At 35.5% G+C, this 17,735-nt stretch overlaps 1 protein-coding gene across 1 annotated transcript in view; it reads left to right on the forward strand.

Annotated features, from left to right (window-relative positions):
- Positions 1-284: 284 nt before the first annotated feature.
- Positions 285-17,735, forward strand: part of pparg (peroxisome proliferator-activated receptor gamma) — a 45,668-nt gene continuing 28,217 nt past the window's right edge. The window contains exons 1-2 of the mRNA XM_039648555.2: positions 285-662; positions 16,863-17,276. Of these exons, the coding sequence (XP_039504489.2) occupies positions 617-662; positions 16,863-17,276 (460 nt within the window). The 5' untranslated portion in view covers positions 285-616. The remainder of the gene's footprint in view (positions 663-16,862; positions 17,277-17,735) is intronic.

Raw genomic sequence — 17,735 nt, forward strand, 5'->3', positions numbered from 1 at the left:
TGGCCATTCCCACGTGTTTAATGCAATACAATGTTTTTGTAGGTATCTGGAAAAAAAATAATAATATCGAGTCATTTTAGTTGTTAAATTTGAAGCACTTTGAGAAAATTTAATTTAAATCGTTTAAAATAATAAGTGTGCAGCGTATATTAATGCATGGAATCTATAGACGCGTGTACGTTGTTGGGCACATGCGCGCGCGCGCGCGCGTGTGTGTGTGTGTGTGAGTGAGAGATAGATAGAGGGAAGAGAGAGCGCGCGCACAGACATATTCCCTCAAAATGCTGTCTAGTTAGAAACCTCGCTGTGTTTTGAGACAACGCCATTAGGTCTATCGTTGAGCCTTATATTCTTTCTCCACACACACACACACAGACACACACACTGACTGAGTGTCTGTAACACACCGACCCGAACCCGGACAGCAGGGAAACTCCTGCGACACACACGCACGCACGCACACACACACACACACACTCACTCGACAGGCAGCAGGAGGAGCAGAGTCAGTGAACACCTTCAGACCCCTACAGGTCAGTGCACTTCAGACCAGCTCTAGTGAGCAGCAGGTGAATATTATCCTGAAGATCTGCACTCGTCCACTCACTGCAGATTAATGCTGCACAGACGCTTCAATATTAGAAAAACATCTTTCACTTCGGGTAAGTGGAACTGGGACATTATAATATCACTTTATACATGGTATTTGAAATGAATTCTGAGGACCTGGTAATTAACTGGGAAGCGCTGTGTGTGTGTGTGTGTGTGTGTGTGTGTTTATATGAGAGTTTAGTTTTATAGTTTCATTTCAGTGACTGTCGTGTTTATGAGAAAGTTTACACACTTCCATTTGCTGAGAATTAATAAGCATTTCCAGATTTGATGTGTCTGTCTGGTAATAATCTGATTATTTTAGAGGAAAGCGTTTGACTTTCATAGTGAATAATTTACAGTAGGCTAATCATAGAGGCCTCAAATCAGTGAAAGTAATTGTGTGTTAGATTTGTTTTTTTGAAATAATAATAATAAAATCGGTTGATAGGTTAATATTTGTGTATTTGAGCTTGAACATGATAACTGACTTTATACATCCACTAAAAAAAATCACATTTAAAGAGAAATGGCTATTCTGACAAAAACTATTATTGATATTTATGTGATGTTTTATCTTTCTCTTGAATGTCCAAATATTGCTGGAACTATATTTTCTTATTTACTTTATTATAATTTGAGCTCTGTCTGTGGAGATTTTATACAATAAACTGAGATTTAGATTTTAGTTTTCTCTAAAGCGAGCCTGCAGTCTCCAGTCTGAGATTGGGTTTGAGTGAGTGAAACTACTGTCATTTGTGCAAAAGAAGAAGAAAAGGATGTTTTCTGAGTATTTATTTGATACTTGAGGTTGCACAATATGAATATGAACTGGTTTGTTATCTGCTAAGATGAACACGTTCTCGCTCCTCAACGTACAGTAACTGAAGGCTGAGTTTCAAGTTGAACTACACAAACATATCCATAAAAAAAAAAAAGAAAATCAAATGTTTGCTGGTGTAAGCAGTGTTTAATTGAAGAACTAAAGCCAGATTCTTGTGACAGGCAACAGAATAGCTGTCGACGCACAATGTCTGGCCTGAAGTTATTTTAGGAAAGCAAAGAACCGTATGACATTTATGATGCAAACACAAATTGCGACATTAATAAAGAAAGAGGGGTCAGTAAATGTCTAATTCTGCTTTAGCAGTGAATCTGACGTCCGCTTGCCCACTCTGAGCTTTTGCATAGAAAGTAATCGTAAATGGAGGACGAGAACAAACAAGAAAAACAGAAACTGAACATGGAAATTGAAATTTTGTCAATTATGATTGTGTTTATCATTATTGTGATGTCTGTGTTCATGTATGTTATTTGTGTAGTCATTACAGTTGTGTGTGTCATTGATGTGTGTTCATGCTTGTCTCCTGTATGTTGTTTGTCTGTGTGTCTGTGTTTGCATATATAGTCCAAAAGTCTGAGACTACCAAAAATGCTTCTGTTTTCTATTTTCATATGAATTTTTCATTACAAGAATTTCAATGAACGTTGGACTGAAAAATGAACACGAATGTAAAATAGTAATCGGCGTAAATCTCTTTGATGGTCATGTTCTTAAAAAAAGTATCCGTCTTACATTTGATCACCTACACTGTAAAAAATATTTTCATCATTTGTAATCACAACATTTTTTTATTTTTTATTTTTCAAATTTATGTAGTTCAGATAACGTAATATGTCGAGTTTCTGATGCTTAAATAAATCTCCTTCATTGTATTAACTCAATTTTTCCAGTTCAATCAACTTAAAACTTTAAGGCAACCAGGGTACTTCATTTTTCAAGTTAAACCAACAATATTTTTTACAGTGCTACAAGATTTCTACATTTTGCATTTGTTTGTTTGTTTTACATGTTTACATCCTAAAACTTTCTTTGCTCATTTCCCGTGTGGTTTGAGCCGTTATGGTGCGTGTAAGGCTCGTACAGTAGAGTGAGACACAGATGTTATATAACTCAATGATGGACTTTACCCTGTTGTCATAAGTGTAAAGTGTGGAAATCGCAGCAGAAACACTGTTTACACTGATTTAATGGTAAAACTCCTCATCACTTTGTGCTGCACTTTGCTCATTGGTGAACTGAAAACTACTCCAGCGCTAGTGTGTGCGTGTGTTTGTGTGTGTGTGCATTCACAGGAGTGGCTGTTTGGTTTCAGCGTAAAAATGATGGATCGTGTCTCTTTTGAAACAGCTCAGATATGCTTTAGTGTGTTATCTTGCACGTGTTCCTACACAGATTTCAGGATTATACAGAAGCATTCACTTCATTAGTGGCCATAAGCCGCACCTTTACACAAACACGCATACACATACACACATGCCTCCTTCGCTTTACAGTTCAATGGGCTGGAACTTCAGCTCCAAGAACCAGTTATGGCACCATTGCATACGTGAAGGCAGACGCTTCTGTGGGTTGCATGTATATATTCACACGGTGTGTGTGTGTGTGTGTGTGCGTGTGTGTCTTACCTCCAGTGTTGATGTGCATTGAGAAGTGTCATTGTACTGCTGTTTACATTGAAATCTGGGGATTTTTTAAAGTAAATCTGAGGCTTTTATATGTAAGCATTATACAATTATGAATTACAATATGCCTTATAATGACTTGGTCTTGTATGAATAATTGCAACCACAGTAAAAATACATTATTCATTGAACTGTACATTGTACATTGAAACACACGGCAAACAAGCCATTCCAGATGTAATCTGCGAATATAATAGTTACACGCATTGAAACATGCATTAAAAATACCCACATTATTGACCGCCAAGTTGACAGAAATACTGGTTAACCTAGGAATTTATTTAGTTACAATTTCTCATTTCTGGTCATGGACATGCATCCAAAGTTGTGACACTTGCTATGGATTGTGTTCAAAATCGCTGACGATTTTGATGTTTGTAATAATTTCATGGTTAACACACACCCGACATAGTGTTTTTTTATTCAATTTCTCGTCTACGCACTGAGGGATTTACATTTACATGTCAAGCATGTGGCAGACGGGGAAACACACAAACATAAAAACATTTAAAATAAACTAAAAATCTAAATCATAATAGAAAATATTTGCAATACTGTTTATAATATTCATATTTTTGTGAACAAATGATTAAATTGTTAAACATAAATTCATGTTAATTTTATTGTAATGCATAAGAAGTATTAATATTAGGCTATACAGGTTTTACCAGTTTTTCATAGTGTGAATTTTCATAAAAATGGCAGCCAGAATTTGAACATAATACGAGGGAAAGTGTTTCCTGCTCTGTTTATCATGCACGCCTCATTTGTTTAATCACAACTATCAAATGAGCTTATGGATTGCCATCTAGTTTTGCAAACAGTATTTGACTATGCATGGAAAATGACATTCAAATTTGTCATTCAGAAGTCCCATGAAAGCATTTGAACATGAAGTCTTTGTCAGTAAAAGTTGTAATGTTTTTCCCCCTCTAATGAATGCTCTCAATTTCCAGTCAGATATGGACAAACCCGAACATTGGATTAAAAATGCAATTTAAAAATGCAACCCAACGTTTGGGTTTGTCCATATTTGACTGGAAATTGGGTTTAAACAATCCAGCATTCCTTCGAGTGTTATATGAGAGATCATATGAGCTCATCATAGATGGCGAGCAGAAACGACGGTCCCGTTTTAATTGCATCGATCAAATGAAACTGGAATGAGTTTTTGCACACTTTGCACCTTCGGACTGCAGTGGTTGTTGGTTTTGTGAGCTCTTCACACTGAGATCCGCTCTGCTCGTGTGTCGTGAATGTGAGGCTTATCTTCTGCTCTTTAATTACAACTGTGATGCAATGTGAACATGTCCATAAACGAGTGCGATATGAAGCGCAGAGCTCAGGGTGAAGTCCAGAAGGTTTCCTGAGATGCATTTGCTATCAGAGACCATAACTCCCTGTGTCAGGAAGACACTAAACACTGAGCTCTGAAGGTTTTTGGGAACACGCTTCCCAGTAGATGAAGTGACCGATGCTAAACTCTCCCCCCCTTTCCGGCCCACCTCGAGGAACAGGGAAGACCCTTCCCTTGGATTCACGGGATTCGCAGTCGTAGCGAACGCGAAGGCCTTGACAGAAAACATGTTCCTTCCTGATCCGGTTAGGAAGCTCCGCAAACCCTCAGGAGAGCCATCCAACATTAACTCATTCCTATTAAAAGTAATTGGGAGAAAGTTCGTGTCCTTAGATGTTGTGCAAGTCGAAATCCTTCAGAAGCTTCACAATCCGGCTTGGGTTTTGCTCAAGTCCCTTGTGGATGTTTGGCTTTGACATCAGAACAGATTGTTTGTCCTTTACTCTGATGGTTTTTTAGGGGGTTTAGAAACCCTTTCGAGATGAATCTCCAGATGAATCATAGTTTCATACTTCATGTCACGCACCGCAAATAATGATGATGCTCTTGTTTTCCAGCACAAATATCGAAACGTTCTTAAATCAAGATTCATTTACTGGAGAAGAAGCAAAATGACCGAGGATATTAAAGGGATACTTCACTTTTTTATGGAAATAGGCTCATTTTACAACTCCCACAGAGTTACACAGTTGAGTTTTACCATTTTCAAATGCATCCAGCCGATTTTCTGATATTTAAAAGAATATCAGTAACCAGACAGTTTCTGGTCTCATTGACTTCCATAGTATATATATTTTTTTCCTACTATGGAAGTCGATGAGACCAGAAACTGTCTGGTTACTAATATTATTCTAAATATCAGAAAATCAGCTGAATGGATTCGAAAACGGTAAAACTCAACTGTTTAACTCTGAGGGAGTTGTAAAATGAGCCTATTTCCAAAAAAAGTGGAGTATCCCTTTAAGTCTTGTTTACAGGGAACTGAGTTTTTGTTTAAAACATGAATATCTCCCAATGGAGTCAGAAACAATGCAACAGTATTTTTTGACTTCATTGTCAGATGTTAGTTTTTATTTTAAACGCACACAAAATCAGAAGTGAGTTTCATCTTAAAACAAGAACAAATATTAGGCAATGGGTCAGAAAAATCAACTTAAAGGAGTAGTTCACTTTTAAAAAAAACTTTTGCTGATAATTTACTCACCCCCATGTCATCCAAGATGTCCATGTCTTTCTTTCCTCAGTCGAAAAGAAATTAAGGTTTTTGGTGAAAACATTCCAGGATTTTTCTCCATATAATGGATTTCATTGGCAACAAAAACGGTTCAAGGTCCAAATGAGAGTTTCAGTGCAGCTTCAAAGGGCTTTAAACAACGCCAGACGATGAATAAGTGTCTTGATCGGTCATTTAAAAAATAAATAAAAAAGTTTACGTTTTATAAGCATAAATGCTCGTCTTGCTCTGTTCTGTGATGCACGTTCGTGACTCTCCTGTTCGAACAGATGAACAAATCTTTTTTTGAGTAATTTCGTTCATTTTGTTCGTTGAATGAACCAAATGACTCGAAAAAAGATTCGCTCATTTTGATGAACGAGTTCAAACAGGAGAGTCACGAACACACATCACAGAACAGAGCAAGGCGAGCATTTGTGCTTATAAAACTTAAACTTTTTTATTTATTTTGAAATAACCGATCGTTTTGCTAGATAAGACCCTTATTCATCGTCTGATGTCGTTTAAAGCCCTTTGAAGCTGCACTGAAACTCTCATTTGGACCTTGAACCGTTTGCACCCACTGAAGTCCATTATATGGAGAAAAATCCTGGAATGTTTTCATCAAAAAACTTAATTTATTATTGACTGAAGAAAAAAAGACATGGATATCTTGGATGACATGGGGGTGAGTAAATACATTTTTTTTAAGTGAACTCCTCCTTTAATTCAAAAGGAAAACAAGATCATTTTTCTGACCCCACTGCATAAACTTCATTTTGATGCGTCTTAATATCTTCAGTCATTGTTCTTCTCCAGGAAATGTATCTTGATATAACAATTCTTAGATATTTGTGCAGGAAAACAAAGCAAAAATACTACGGAAGAAAATGTATTTCACACTACAGTCACATTGATGATCATAAAGGACTGTAAAACTCAACGCATTGCTTTAATCAGCGCACACGTATCCGTTATCTTGACACATGTCTTTGCTGAGACACGTGAACAGCCGGTTTAGGCCTTCTGTCGTTGTGGACGCTGTTCTGCGAAGAGAAGAGGAACAGAAGAGTTTAGAGTGAGAATGAAGCAACAGGAAATCATCAGGCTAGCCTTACACCTCATAGCAGGACCACATGATGCTTCGCTGTCTGCACTTCTGCTGAGCCCGTGTCAAACCCGGACCAAACAATCTCTAGTTCCTGTTCAGTTTGATTCACCCACAGAAATAGCCACTCTCTTGCCCATTGGCTCAAGTCAAAAGTTCAGTGCCGACTTCCGCACGCGACTCGGGGTGAGCCGTGGCATGTTAGTTGTGCTGGTTTTATCTTCTATGGGTTCATGTGAGGAGTTTGTGTTGCAACTGTTAATTGAAACTTGTCATATAGTCTGGACAGATATCAACCAAAGTGTTGCAGATCAGCATTTATGAATAAGGGCGTTCTTAAAAATAAAAATAAACAGAAATCAGGCAAATATGAAATCCTTTCTAAATTCTAAGAATGTTTCTATCAGGTTTTGAAAGCATTGTTTTGTTCAATGTCTGATGTGTTTTTTCTTGGGAACATTGCATTGTATTATTCTTCAGATATTATGGGAATGTTACTTTTGAATGTTCTCTGAAAGTTCTAAAACAAGATACATTTAAAAAAAAAAAAACAAGCATTCCAAAGAACTTTGAACGAACATTCGATTAACGTTACCGGAAGACCTCGAAGGTTCTCCCAACCTGTACAACTTACTTCTCCAAAATACAATAAGAAGATACTTAGAAGAATGTAGGTATTCAAACCATTTTGGTTACTATTGACTTCTACTTTTATGTTCCTTTAAGTAAATTATTACAAATCTTTCATTTTTGATGCTTTCAGGAATATTTCAGTTAGTACTTAAAGGTTTATTGGTCACCATTCATTCCTCATCGCGATTAATCGCATCCAAAATAAAAGTTTTTGTTTACATAATATATGTGGGAGCACTGTGTATAATTATATATATATATATATATATATATATATATATATACACACACACATGCTTGTATATATTTAAGAAATATTTTCATGTATATACTGTTTACAGATTTATATATAATTTTATATTATATATAATAATAAAATATTTAATTTTTTATTTAATTTTTTTTAATATTTTATAATTTTATATAGATTTATATATAATTTTATATTATATAAAATAATATAATAATATTTTATTTATATTATATATAAATATCAATATTTTATATATTTTTTCTTAAATGTACATGCATGTCTGTGTATTTATATATATATATATATATATAAATACACAGACATGCATGTACATTTAAGAAAAAAATATATAAAATATTGATATTTATATATAATATAAATAAAATATTATTATATTATTTTATATAATATAAAATTATATATAAATCTATATAAAATTATATATATTATATATATATACATACATACATATATATAATTAAAGTACTATGTATAATTATTTTATTTATATATATATATATATATATATATTAATAAAATAATTATACACAATGCACCCACATATGTAAACACAAACTTTTATTTTGGATGCGATTAATCGCAACTAATCGTTTGACAGCCCTAATTGTAGATCACATGCATTATTGGTAACACTTTACAGTAAAGTTCATTAGTTAACATTAGTATTAATTAACATGAACTAACCATCAGCGATACATTTGTTACTGTGTTTGTTCATGTTAGTTAATAATATTAAAAATATTAATAAAGCATTAGTAAATGTTAAAATGAACATTAAGTGCAGTTCATTATTAGTTCATGCTAACTTGTAGTTAACTAATGAACCTTATTGTAAAGTGTCACCGCATTATAAATACTGAGGACTAGTAAACTGCTTTGGTTTCTTATGCTTTTACTGTGCAGAATTCCCCAGTGAGCTCATCTCTGAACACGTCAAAAAAATAAATCAGGGTTCACTCGTGCCATGCTTGAGGGATTTATGCCTACCTGAAGTGTGGTCAGACATGTGTGTGTGTAACGTGAGTCCTCATCGCAGTGGCACATGTGTGCTCTTTAAGATCAGTAGTAGCCGAGTGGGCGTCCAGACTGTCTGAGACTCATAGTGAGAGGTCAGAGGTCATGATGTGTATCTGGATCTTCTGAGCTTTGAGGTCGAGCTGGTTCCAATGCCCACCACACACTCCTACACACTCCTACACACACTTCTGAGGAAACTTGCATCATGAGCAGACTCCAGATCACCTATAGTCAAACCAAAAATCATTCAGACATTTTTGATGTTTTTTCACTAGTGTGATCAGGACGCTAGCGCATTTATGAAAGTGAGGAGAGCAAAATAAAGTAAACTGTGACATATTATACCCATATGTTCTCCATACAGTGACTAGCAGTGAAACTTTGGGACCAAAATTTCTCTGACACTATGAGCTGATCATGTTTTGCTGAAGTGTGTTTTGTGTAATTGCTAATGCTCTTTTTACACACAGACTGAACAACATGAAGCATTGTTTGGTCACTGGTTGAGCTAAACTGGTATTAACTAATTGTGTAGTTCAATTTATCAGATATTCAACATAATTCATGTGGGAGAGTCTAACGGAAGGACGGACAAAACCAGTGAAATATCCACTGATCTGATCACTCGTCATATTTTATTAGCATTTTCTAAACTATAGCGAATAAACTGTGATGATGTGAGAAATGTTGAAGGTGTCTGAATAGATTTTGGCTGTATAAATGAACTAAATTAATAACTTTTTTACAACAAAAATGAAACGTCAACTTACAGTAAAGCTGCTCTGAAACACTTGTAGAAAGCGCTGAATAAATAATAGTAAAGCTGACTTTACTATTAATAAAGACAAATAGTAACGCTGACTTGACATCTGTAGATTAAAGGACATGAACATCATTATTATTCCCTCACACCAGCAATATTGATTGTTCTGATATCTTAGAGCTGGTGGCTGATATAAAGAAGGTGGGGAAAAGCTTTAACTTTGATTGTATCTACTTTATGTTAATGCTTTCTGTTAATGCTTTGAAAAAGTTGATAAATAAGGTACATATATAATATTACACTATTTAATTGAAAGATAGTAACAACTCATGTATGGCAGTTGCTGAAATGAGATTTATATTGGTGACACTTTATTTGTGTAATGCATTTACAAATAAATGAACTTGACTTGAACTTGACTTGACTTGACTATGCACTTTTATGTATTTACTGTAGTAATGACAATAAATTGTGCATAATTACAGTTAACCCTAAACCAAACCAAGTACATGTTGTTAATTAATAGGGCTGTCAAATGATTAATCGCAATTAATCACATCCAAAATAAAAGTTTGTGCTTACATAATATATGTGGGTGCAGATATTATGCATATATTATAATATATATATATACACAAATGCATGTATATTTAAGAAAAAATATATAATTTATATATAAAATATTTATATTTATATATATAATATAAATTATATATAAATCTATATACAGTATATACATGAAAATATTTCTTAAATATATACAAGCATGTGTGTGTGTATTTATATATATATATAATTATACACAGTGCACCCACATATATTATGTAAACAAAAACTTTTATTTATTGGATGCAATTAATCGCGATTAATCGTTTGACAGCCCTATTAATTAATATGACAAATTACTTAAATGTAGAGTTACAATGTAACAAGGACACTTTAAAACGTAGTGTAACATTTATAATTATTTGACATAATGTTTAATTAATTTAAAAAAAAATATTTATGACAAATGGAACTTCTTGATTTTGTATTTTTTAGTTTCTCACGAATAATTTTGGTTTTCTGTAAAAAATGAAAATTCAACTGACATGTTTTCACATTATTCAAAAAATGAATGACAATGAAAACTTATTAAAAAAATAATTTGGACTTGATAAATATAATAGATTTATACTAAGATGGAAACTAGTATTTTTCACAAATAAAGAAATGAAAAATATGGATTAACTGAAGTTAAAACACAAGTTATAACACAAATTCATCACCCAACTTTATGAGTTAAAGGCCGATGTGAATAAATCTACATCTAAATTTAAATCTAAATCATGAGTTTGGTTATTAGAAATTCAAAGGCTTGTTTAAGTGATATAAATGCGTTTTTGCTTAAAAATGCCAAATATGGACCTATATATACGTATCAGATACCCTCTAAAACAAATCTGTAAAAATGGTGCCCAATGTTGCGTGAGAAGCATGAAGTGTTTACCTGGACTGTGTTGTGTTTTAATCTGAAATCTCTGGCACTGTTTTTCTTTCTAACAGTATGTTAAAAAAAATGGAAAGTTTTGAACAATCATTATGCAGCTCATGAACAGGCAGATTGATATGCAGAATGACAGTGAGAGCGAAAGCGGAGGAATATTAGGCCTCTTCTATGGTGTTTTTGACAGAAACTGTATAAAAAAAAAAAAACATTTCCTTTTGTTTCACAGAAATAAACAAGAGAGTAAGTCATGAAAGGAGTTTCAATTTTGCTCACACAAGACCGAAACACGTTTGTACCAAAAGGCAATTGGTTCCATATAATCAAGCTGATGATAGAGAAATACTGTCCGCAACTCAAACCTGTGGAAATAAGAGTTGCACCCTTGTATCAGATGTTGAGTGGTGTTATCTTGGGCTGGATCTCCAACGGGAAAGGTTGGAGGAAACAGAAGTGTGCGATCAGAAGCTGGAGGATGAATGTGGTCGAGCAGGTTCTTCTCGTAATCTCTCCGTTTCTAACGCCGATTGCCTTTCTTCAGTGTAAAGTCAAGCACTTCAAAAAGTGCACGCGAGTCTGAAGATTTGAGAACACTAGTTGCTGAGCTTCCATAATTTCCTGCCCTCGAAGAAGAAAGGGTTTTATGGTGTATTGAACCTCACAGGCGCTTCAAACTCTTCCCATCTCAAGCATTTTAATTCTTTTTCGTTTTAGTTCAATTTTATGAATTAAGCTTGTTTATCACTAGAAGAAAAAACTAAAAAAAGAACCTTTGATTGAATCAAAAAATTTCCTTTGAATCAAAAGAACATTTGATTGATTATTTGAATGTTTAAGTAACTATTTTGGGGTTTTTTTAGGCATGCTCAAGGCATTTTGTTAGAGGAACATGTGAAAGTGTTGTGGCCTCATTCCTTTCTGGCTTGGCGTTTATTTGATGTTCTTAGGAAATTTCAGTGAAAAACATCACAACCCTGTTGCAATCTTGTCCCTGCGGAAAGATTTCACATAACAGAGGCTTTGCTTGACTTTAGAACATCTGAAAATAACAATGTAACTTGTACACTGTTTTTTACAGTGTAGTTATGCATTTAAGTACTGAGTAATATTAATGAACTACAGCCCCTTAATATACAGTAGGATTAGGATATGGTTGAGGCTTAGTTGCATGTAATTATGCAAAATTTGCTGTTATTACTGTAGTAACGACATGTAACAGGTAACAAGGTGTCGCTATAATGCTCAGTAAAAAAATGTTGGGTTATTTTTAACGGTCACTATGTTGTGTCATTTTTAGTTATAACCCAGCTGTTTGGTTAAATGTGTACACTTTGAATTTATGTACACAATTATGTTGGCTATTTATACATTAAATTCTAGACTCCACAATATTTAATTTGTAATTTAAATGCACTCTAAAAAAAAATGCTAGTTTGTTTTAACCCAATTTTGGGTAAAATATGGGCAAACCCAGCCATTGGGTTACATTTTTAAATTTTATTTTTAACCCAATGGCTGGGTTTGTCCATATTTTACCCAAAATTGGGTTAAAACAAACCCTAATTTTTTAGAGTGTCAAAATTTGTTAAGACATTGTTTTATACAAATAAAAGTGTATTTTACTTAATGATGTCTGAAATAAAAAATAAATAGTTAACTTCACTGTTTAAGTTAACTATTTATTTTTATTTTATTTTATAGTTGGGGAAGGTGCTATACCACCGCGTTTGGGTAACTCGTTGAGTTATTTGTAACCCAATATTGTGAAGCTTTAGGGTGCGTCTCGTTCTCTAGACAGAGAAAAAAATGGTATCGTCTAAAGTAACTGGTCTGAAATATTATTCAACATCACTGAATCAACCAATCCCAATACATCCATTTAAACCAACAAAACTAGAGTAGAGATCTGTGTTCAGTTCTGACACTCGACGTTTTGTCTGACATTCACTGCAAGATCAGACTTGGCTGAAGGACGCAGCGCTGGAAATGTCAGTTCACGTGGTGTTTGTTGTCTTTTGTTAAGATACGAGGCATTAACTTGACAATTTGTCATGTATTGTTATGTTCAACTCGCACGTCATTTCGGCGCAAACATTTCAGGCCAATGAAACGCAAAAGTGTCACGTAATGTAGATCTGCAAGTGCTGGCTGGTGATAATCTCCTCATATCTTCACAATCGTAGATATAAAAACACTGTGGTGGAAAAAAAACAGTGCAGGTTTGACCTTATATTTCTATGGGCTTGTGGTTTCAACCAAAATATCTCTAGGTTTTCAACCACTTGAGTCAGAGGAGAAGTGTAGGAGAGTTTGTCTCACTAAACTCAATTTCTGACAATCGCCAAGTAGAGCAAACGATGTTTACCACATTTCAAAATGGGCATGTTATGAACGGAAACTTTACTAAGAATAGACAGTTCTAGCTCACTGCATGAAGAAAAGCTGCTCTCCCCCCTGACAAAAGACAATTGGTCGGGGGGTGATCGTCGGGTCGATCGCATTCCGATCGGAAGGTGTTGGTATTTTTGGGAAGCCATTGGGCGTCCGTCCAAGTGTTGAGCTGACGCTGGGATCCGTCATGTTTAGCATGAGCTAGAAGCTGCTGTTCCAGTCTGGTGATGAAAGATGTCTGGGTGTGAAACTTTACATTTAAACCCCTTTTGTGTCATCCGGACAAGACCAGAACTGCTTAATCTGTGTAAATTGTAGGTTTTGTCCATGAAAAGCCATTTTGTTTAGTTACAGATACTGATGCTCTCGTGGAGAATTTCAGACGTCTGGTTTTACACAACCATCGACCTTGATTTATGTTTAAAAAAAAAATGGTTAACCGTGTTAGACTTCGGTTTATTATCAGCTTCAATCTTTTCTCTGTGGTGGTTTATCTCTGAATTTGTATTATGCTCTATATTTGGCATGCCTGAAACCTGAAGTGTCTTAAAAATGAACAGGTAAAAGGCATTCTGACATTTCTAAGGGTTTCATGACACATACGTGTTTTAAAGCGTACACTAAACCATCCATTACTAGCAGGTGACTCTACAAACATTGTAATACAACGCCTACAAGGGATTGGCCGGCTATTGAGGACAGTTTTACGACTAAACCTGTGCTTGAATTATATACAGAAAACCTGTCGTGCATGAACGTCTTTTTCAGGGTAAAATCAAGTATATAGACGGAACCACTGAAGCGATAACTACATGACTAGGTCAGTTATAGAGTGGTATGACTTGTAAATACAGTATGTGTATTTAAATACTGTAAATAAATATAACAAAGGAAGATATTTTGAAGAAAGTTTGTTTTGAAAGTTTTTTTTTTTTTTTGGGGGGGGGGGCTGTTCAGTTTCCCACATTCTTCAAAATATCTTCTTTTGTGTTCAGCAGAAAAAAGAAGGGTTAGGGTGAGTAGGTAATGACAGATTTTTTTTTTTTTCTGTGAAATATCTCTTTAAGTTTCCTTAAAAATTCAGGCAAAAGTTTCAGGCTCTACTAGAACAGATTATTTTCCTCATATTCTCCATTGTTGCGGCTCCTCTCTTCCCAGTCTGTCAGTAACGCTCTGTTTACTTCCTGTCTCTATGAAGCCCCTCCTTCTGAAAAGCACACTGTGCTCTGATTGGTCGGCTGGAGCAGTGTGTTGTGATTGGTCGAGCGCTTCGAGTGTGTTTGGGAAATGTCCCGACCCTTTCCATAACCGCCAGTTTAACACACTACTAACTAACTCAACCAGGCCCCGCCCCTTTATTCTGCGTATGAATTATTATAATCAGTGGTGGAGGAAGTACTGAATCTCAGTACTTAAGTAAAAGTACAAATACCCAGATAAATATTTACTTTAGTAAAAGTAGAAGCAACACAATGACGTAAAAAGTAAAAAGTACTTTATTTTAAATGTACTTTAAGTATTAAAAGTAAAAGTACTTGCATAACAATTTATTATCTTAATATCTATTTTCTAATGATTAATAAAACATTTAGTTCTAACTCATTCAACCTAATAGCCTACTCCTATAATGATGTTCAATAATGATGGAAAAAAAATGTCACCATTTCTGAAACAAGCTTGCAATTAGGCAATATCATGCTTATCCTTACTGTATGTTAATAACTATGCTTGGCAGTAAACGCGATTCATTTATGGTGTAATTCTGAACCTCTTGGCTTGCCATAATCCTAACCAAACCAAACATATATTACACACACGGTGTGTTTCCTATGCACGTAAAAACAAATTCTCGCGTATGAGTTGCATGATAAACACTGCGTGTGAGACGCATTTAGTGTGACCGGGTTGATATACTGTATCTATGGCAACCAAACGTCACTGGTGAGACAAACGTGCAACGAACGGACGGTCAGATTACGTTTTGGCAGGGGGAAAACTGATCAGAAAATGTAACGAAAATGTAACAGAAGTTGTAGAAATGTAGTGGAGTAGAAAGTATAATAATTGCTGCAAGATGGAACGAGGTAAAAGTAAAAAGTAGGCACTATTTATTCTACTTATCTCTATTATCTATTATCTCTATTCTACTTTTGTACTTCGTTACATTCCACCACTGATTATAATGTGGAATATTGTGATGTGTCCAAGAAACTCAAGACTACAATGGAGGCGTTTCAGGCGTTTTATGACACTGATATAAAGAAGAGAAAATAATGAAAACAATAAACGGGTTTCCTGAAGACTCGAACGGTGACGTTCCGCTCGTGAAGCTCAAACAAACATACGAGTGTTTTGAAAGCATTTATACTTTTCTGGGAAATACTGTAGTTATCTCAGCATTGTTTTAGGATTGAATAACTGACACACTTCACCTTTAACTATGGCAACTGCTGAACACAGTGTAAAGCTAATCAAGTCAAGTCACCTTTATTTATATAAAGTAAGTTCAGGGATGATAACCATAATGATGATATGTATCAATACTCATGCGATAGAGTTATGATGCATATTAGCCATCACTGAACTCACTGAAGCTGGACTGTGATGCTATTTTCTTCTGGAAACAAACTTTATTGCATTATTTTCTTGTTAGTTATCTCTGTAAAGCTGCTTTGAAACACTATCGGATGTTTTACACTGACGCTTCATCTACACACACACATTTACACTCGCAGTTTCCCTTTTTCAGTCTTATCTGGTTCACACTTTGAGTGTCATCGGAGCCCGTCTTATATCTGAGGTGTTGATTCTTCATGAACGTCTCAACGCTCGCACCCTTTGGCCTGATTTAAGGTCTTGATCTCTTTGAATGAATGTTTCCTCTGAAGACACTCGAGGGTTTCACATGCACTGATATCCTGTACAAAATTGTGCATTTGTGTTTATAAGGCACTGTACACAATAATTACCATTTAATCTCTGATACAAAAAGTGGAGATTTGGACCGAATTATTCATTTAATCTTAACAGCAGTGAGTATATTCCAGTCTTCCATTGCTCTGTAAACAGATGACTATGATGATTTTACCATGGTAAATAACAAAATACTGGTGATACTTAATGTGTCTTTGTTGCACATAGTAACAGTAAATTATGCATAATTATAAGCAACTAACGCTAAACAAAAACCCATAGTAAGTGTGTTAGTTAATTAATATCATGCTGCTCTGTAACACTTTATTTTAAGGTGTCCTTGTTACAGTTTATCTAGATATTTAGATAAACCTCTTAGATATTTTTTCTTACCAAAACCGAAGAGCACGGGAGGAACATTACACAGTCATTTTCAGTGTAGTATCTATTGTGTTTAGGCCAAAATCGAAAAAAGCTGTGACGCACGTATCAAGCTTGGGAAACACAGCAGGCTGAGGATGAGTGTGTGTGGATGTTGTTGATGTTGTTTGCCTTTGGCCTCATTCTGCTGTGGCTCTTTGTTTTGTCAGATATGGTGGACACGCAGACGTTCGCCTGGCCCGTGGGATTTGGCCTGAGCGCTCTGGAACTGGAGGAGCTCGACGACAGCTCGCACTCGCTGGACATGAAGCCTTTCTCCACCCTGGACTACACCAGCATCTCCGGCATCGAGTACGAGCCGAGTCCGCAGGTCGAGCCGCCACACATGATGGATCTGACACACATGTACAGTTACAGGACTCAGGAGAACTTCAGGACTCAGGAGAACATCAGGGCACAGGAGGCCTTCAGGACTCAGGAGAACATCAGGACACAGGAGGCCTTCAGGACACAGGAGAACATCAGGGCACAGGAGACCTTCAGGACACAGGAGAGCATCTACAGGTCTCACGAGAGCAACTTCAACGTGGAGGAGAGCGGATACAGAGCGCACCAGTCTCAGAGTACTGCACTCACACTCTTTACTCTCTTACTTAATAATGTTGGGTTAAAAATGACACAACAAATAACCCAATTATGGCCTGGTATAGACTACAGAGAACTGCGCTCACACTTGTTACTTACTCGCTTAATAATATTGGGTTAAAATAACCCAACAATGGGCTGGTATATAGTACAGAGTACTGCACTCACTCTCGTTACTCACTCACTTAATAATGTTAGGTTAAAAATAACCCAACGAGTAACCCAACTATAGGCTGGTATATAGTACAGAGTACTGCACTCACACTCGTTACTCACTCACTTAATAATGTTTGGTTAAAAATAACCCAACGAGTAACCCAACTATAGGCTGGTATATAGTACAGAGTACTGCACTCACACTCGTTACTCACTCACTTAATAATGTTTGGTTAAAAATAACCCAACGAGTAACCCAACTATAGGCTGGTATATAGTAC

This window comes from Pimephales promelas, chromosome 21 (genome assembly GCF_988280905.1).
Source record: "Pimephales promelas chromosome 21, fPimPro1.hap1.1, whole genome shotgun sequence".
In the NCBI taxonomy this organism is placed as follows: domain Eukaryota; kingdom Metazoa; phylum Chordata; class Actinopteri; order Cypriniformes; family Leuciscidae; genus Pimephales; species Pimephales promelas.